Raw genomic sequence first — 5,864 nt, forward strand, 5'->3', positions numbered from 1 at the left:
CGTAGAGCAGCGGTGATCGAACCTGAAAGTCGTGGGTTCAATTCCCACCATGGTCAGAGTTTTTCTCTGTCCTTGTGTGGGCCCATTTCCTTAAGTAGGGCTAACGCTCACGTGGTTCATATGGGGTACAAAACTAGCACTTCACATTACACCCTAATCAGTTAAGTCTGTTAACTTGTAAATAGCCAACTGGTTTGTGTCCGACCAGTTTGGATTCTTAACAGTTGTTTTTTCGTTGATTGTGTTTTGTTGGCCCTGAAAAGCCCCTATGAGGAATGATCAATTAAGTATGTATGTATGTAACATCACGACTTCGTTGACTCGTAGTAGTAGTAGTAGTAGTAGTAGTTGTTGTAGTTGTTGTTGTTGTTGTTGTTGTTGCTGTCGTTGTTGTTGTAGTAGTAGTTTATTGATACATATTACATTCATGAGTTCAGGAATCGTTTAATTAAATGTGAACGTGTCACATTGTCACATCAAAGACTAGAGTATTTGTAGTTTTTGACTCTGAAGACTTCCGCTCAGTTGTCGAATTGTCAGTCAATTATGAAGCTTAAGCAAGGACAACGACGACAGTTACGAGAACAACACAAAACAAAAGGTCAGAAGCACACTTGCGTTTCTTTTCCTTGTAAGAACGCAGGGGATTTTAGGAGGTCCACATCAGCTGAATAGCTGCCAAAACTCCAACCTGCTCAAACAAATAAATGACAAAATGATAGACACCAATTTTATGCCCAAATATGGACAAAAGTAAGATCGAAGGTGCAGGCGCGGGAAAATGCACGAGCTACGTTACATCCACATGAAGAAATCTTTGAACTCAAACCCCAGCAGAATCATAATGAAATGCTTCAAGATCATGAACTTCTGAACTGTTTTAATGAACAAAAACAATAGTTCTGCGCGCCGCGCGCGTGCGTTTTACATTTTGATACGATTCTTTGTCATTCTAATCCTGACAACGACGTGAAATGACCAATTTTGAGGAAGTGTGGAGGACACAAACCTCACGTTGAATTTTCAGTTTTCTCTAGAAATATCCACACCGCTCTCACCAATTTTATTCTTGGAATGTGGACACACACTTTCCATGCCGAGCGACTTGTGGTAATCGCAGAATTATTACTATAACGGGAGAAAGTATGTTTAGACAGGATTCTCGTAGCCGTCGTCGTCATCCTTGTTTATAAGGTCCCTAATGTCATCCTAAACAGTTCTTTTCGGTAGGACATTCACTCAGACGCTTCACTTAAATAAAAATTTAAAAAAACATCAAAGCGCTTGCTACGCTGTTTTTTTTTTTTTTTTTTTTTTTTGGATGGTCATGGTAAGAAAGTATTAATAAACTTGTGACTGTCCCTTAGTTTCAACAAAACAATGTCTTCCTACTGTAATACTCTTTAAAATTTGTTGAAAATATCTTTTCCTTGAAGAACGCTGCGTGTATCATTTCATTGTTGGCACAAAATACCAGTGAGTTACCAGGTGGCGTCAGATCAATGTCGGAGAAGAAAGGCCATTCCCATCGTCATTCATTTCTATATTATTTCTGCTTCCACACCTGCTGAATTTCCTCCTACATTCTCCATTACTGCTTCGGTTTCCAGATGACAAGGAAAAAGCATTTCCTTGAGAAGAAAAAATAGATCCCCTTGGTAGAGTGAGTCGCCTGGATAGTGTACCAATGGCAGCAACCGATTCCTCACGAGAACGCTCCAGCTTTCCGCGCCACCGCCTAAAAAGTCTCTTGAAAGCCTTTCTATAGGTTTTGTTTAAACAAGTGTATAAAACAGGGTTCAAGCAGCTGTTTAGATATTCTAGCCATTTCGCGCATTTGAAAACAAATATGGGGAAAAACTCCTTTTTATGCATGAACACAATACTAGAAATAAAGAACGGAGCCCAGCAGAAAACAAATGCACCAATAACCACTGCTATTGTCTTTGCAGCTTTGACTTCCATGGTAAAGGTCATGCCTTGACGAATTTGTTGGGCTTGGCGTCGGGCTACGATATATATTCTACTGTACATTGCTATCATAAACATTAGCGGAAGCAAAAAGCTTGCTACGAACACGAAATATTGATAACCACCCGGCTGAGGCCATTCCAAAAGTCGCAAACTGGACGGAACGATGGCATAAAACCAAGCACAAGTCAGGATCAGGAGTGCTTTCGATGGCGTCATAATATATGGATAAGTGAAAGGTGCAGTTATAGCCACGTGTCTGTCAACACTAACTGCTGCTAAGTTCATAATCGATGCTGTGCCGAAGAAAATATCCATACAATTCCAGAAGATATTTACATGGCCTGTCACTATCTTTGGGTTGGATAAGTCTGTTAGCTGTAATATCAACCAAAACGGCATCCCTAGAATTGCCACTAAGATATCAGAAATGGCCAGACTGATAATAAAGTAGTTGCAAATCGTTCTCAGGTCCCTGAAAGTGTAAAAGCTTGCGCAAACAATTGCGTTTCCTGCTATAGTCAGTACAATCAAGGAACCCACTGCAACAGCACCTAAAATGCTTCTGAAATCCGTGTAAAACAAAGGTGCAGACGCCGTGAAACTGGCGTTACCAGAAATGTTATTGGCCATTGGAGTTCTGGAAAAGGAAGAAATAGTACGAGCAATTTCAGTTTTACACGTCGCTCTGTTGGACTCTGTATGTCTACTGTGGATAAAGATAAAGGTTTCAAGAAAGAACACCTGTTACATAAAGGAAGCTTTTGATAACTCTTAACCACAGCTCTATGCACAGCGTCAAGCTATTTCAGTCAAACTTCAAAACACTAAAATAAGTCTGCATCAATCAAGACCAAAAAACAATGGTGTAGTTTTGTTGCTAATAACAATTGAAGTGCACTAGCCAGGTTTTTCAAGTTTGGAGACGGCGTCTGTAGAAAGTCGCCAAAAATTAAATACGAAGAGCTCTTTGTGCAATAAATAGAGGATATTACATGGCCACGCGGGGATAATAATTTTATCTTCTCGTGCTGGAAGTATCTCTCACTCGTTCACTTCGCTCACACGTGAGAGATATTCAGCACCAGAAGATAAAACTCGTATTCCCAAGCGGCCATGTAATGTTCTGTTTTTGTAGATATTGATAAAATGTCCAGATGTAAAGCAACTGGTTTTCTTCATTTTCAAAATGATAAAAAAGTGGTCACCAACCGCTAAAAGACGCATTTTTGTAACATGAAACAAAATATGAAATTTATGAAAAACAAATCATGATGATGTAAAATTTTGCAATAAAAATGTTAATGAAGTAGAGAAGAATTATATTAAAGCACAAAAGTATCTTATATACGATGAAGAAGAAGCTTGTGATTTATTGGCTAATCGTGTTCGTTACCATGACGACACCTATATTCTTGCATGTGAAAGATAAAAATGATATGTTCACTGCGCGCGGTGAAGATATGATTTTTTAGTAAAAGAAAAAATCCTGGTATTTCATCAGTATTTATAGAATAAATGTATTTCATATCTTGTCAGTGGGTTGTCAGGAATGCTGTAGGTGTGAGCTAGAGTACTAATTTAGATTTTTACCCAGTGTTGACCTAAAAACAGCAAATTTAGCATGACAGTGCCCTTTAAAACACAAGCCATTGGCACTCGTGTCATGTTACATCATTATCATTGTTAATGTGCACAACAGCCTGTCAAGGCAACAAAAAATATGAGACAGAGGGAGTATAGGTTGTGGACCGAAGTTGTGACAAAGTCAATTGAACGAGTTAGGTATTGATGTAAGGACAAAGCATGCATGCAAAGGTTTAATGATATGACATCAAGCAATATACAACCTTATCGCTTATTTTTCGTCATTTTATAGGAAAAACGGCTGTTATTTTCCTCAGGCTCTTTTTTTACATTGCTTCATTAACTGCGATGATATTTTGCTAACAAAACCATTTCATTGTTATTGTTGCGATATTGCAACGTCCCTCGGAATAATAATTTGAAAATTGTCCCTTCAGGTCAGACTTGCCGAGCAGAGGTTCAAAAGTTCAATTATACTACCCAGAAGACGCTTCGCTTTGATGCCAAACATTCGAAATTAAACACGCATGGCTACAACTATCGAGACTAGATCAGTTAGGAAGGATAGTTATTGACTGCCGCACAATGATTACTTTCAGACTAGGACATACTTTGTAAGCATAATCCACGCAATAAATTAATTCTATAACTCCCATAGTCATAACATACCCAGTGAGTGCTACAGTGACCATAGAACATGTACTCAAAGTACTAAGTAAAACAAAGGCTGATTCCCTGAGTAACCAGGACTTCTAGAGAACTCCAAAGCAAGTAATTATCACAACAAGCCCTGTTCGCGTTTTTGTGTCTTGTCTAATTTCTTTGTTTGAGTGTTTGAGTAGGCTTTGGCAAACATACACTGCTGTCAGAAAAAGGAAATTGTCAACCAATGCTCGAATTCCTCTCGAGGCCGTGCATTCTTCGATGACAATGAACGCAACTGTATAAGACTGAAAAAAAAGTCGGATTTGTGCTTCAATTGACCCTGAAAATTAAAATTTTGAGTTAAAAATTACTTGTTTCCAAAAACAAGACTTCCTTAGTAATAAATTTAACTTTTAATGTAAAGTCAGTGATACAAATGCAAAGCGCGAGCTGTCAACATTTGGGTTTTAAAGGGTAAACAAATTAGAGTGTTTTCTGGACAAAATTTACAAGAAGCAAAGTTTAAAACAAGGAATTTCTTATTTTCACCATTTTATTCGATAATTCTAGATGAAATGGTAGCAAAGTTTTATCTAAAAACAATCAAAACAAAGACTTTGCTCAATAACAGTACATTTGTGCAACGTCACCTGTCAATTTAAGAAAAAAGGTATGGGCGAAAAATAAATAGAAAAATTCCACAAGCATTTTTACCACTTCAGACAAAACTTCCTGCATTTTTAATGAATATCGTGCGTGTTGGGCAGAATCCACGGTCCATCTCTTTCTAAAATGTTAATCAGTTTTTTATTGTGTTTCAGAGTAGCACTGCGGTTGCGATTTCCACTCTCGACTGCGGGGCACGATACTTCGCGGTACTCCTGATCAGCGCCTCGGTGTTGATTGCATCCAAAGTGCGGCAGTGTAAGTTAAAGAGAACGTATACAATCAACATAATAACTTATTATATATTACAATTACTGCATATGAGAAGGATCTCCATGATTAACTGCACATGCTGAATCGCTTAAAAACACTAGCAATATCTCCCCACTGCGGACAAATTAGTGATATTACTTCGTCTATCATGATTCTGATGATTCACCACTCAACCTTGCTGATGACTCTATATATAGCGGCGTGACAGACTGCGAATTCAATTTTAAGTCCTTTTCCTCGAAGCAAGGTAAAAGAGATTTTTTTCGGAGACGAAAAGGCGAAAATGTTAATCAAATGCTTGCCCAATTCACTTTTGAAGAAAAAAGTACCACTAATTACAATTTACTTGGAAGGTATTTCCTTTCACTCTACTCCCTCTCCATCCACAGTTTATATTACGAAAAATGTAAAAGTATTAATTCCAAGTTTGAGCTGTGAAATTGCAAATACTTTTGTTAAATGTGAAGTCTATCAGCAACAGAAGTTATTTGTAATCCACTAAGTCAGTGGATTGTCTTCAGTACTAAAATCCTACAAGCAGCAAAACAAACTCTCGAAATCTTCTCTTTTTGGTTGTAATTGCCTCTGATTCCTCATTATTTCCCCGAAAGCTGGTCAGTAAGGACCGGGCAAGAAACAATCTAGTCGGTTTACTGAATAACTTGAGCACAAAAAGCTTTTTCTTATTGCTTTTCCATTAGTTGGGTGATCTGTAAAGGAAT

At 38.0% G+C, this 5,864-nt stretch overlaps 1 protein-coding gene across 1 annotated transcript; it reads right to left on the minus strand.

Moving 5' to 3' along the window:
* Nucleotides 1-1,297: 1,297 nt before the first annotated feature.
* Nucleotides 1,298-4,373, minus strand: LOC138041424 (alpha-1A adrenergic receptor-like). The gene is made up of 2 exons (XM_068887185.1): nt 4,228-4,373; nt 1,298-2,611 (listed from the first exon to the last, which is right to left on the minus strand). Exons 1-2 carry the CDS (start codon nt 4,248-4,250, stop codon nt 1,495-1,497), a joined length of 1,140 nt encoding a protein of 379 aa, XP_068743286.1. The 5' UTR covers nt 4,251-4,373; the 3' UTR covers nt 1,298-1,494.
* Nucleotides 4,374-5,864: the final 1,491 nt, after the last annotated feature.

Source organism: Montipora capricornis, chromosome 3 (genome assembly GCF_036669925.1).
Source record: "Montipora capricornis isolate CH-2021 chromosome 3, ASM3666992v2, whole genome shotgun sequence".
Lineage (NCBI taxonomy): Eukaryota > Metazoa > Cnidaria > Anthozoa > Scleractinia > Acroporidae > Montipora > Montipora capricornis.

Excerpts from the sequence above, each read along its gene's own strand:
- LOC138041424 (XM_068887185.1), bottom strand. The coding sequence starts at position 4,250 with ATGGTCACTGTAGCACTCACTGG. Across the intron at positions 2,612-4,227 it reads GTCACTGTAGCACTCACTGG|AACTCCAATGGCCAATAACA; the intron begins GTATGTTATGAC and ends TTCCTTTTCCAG.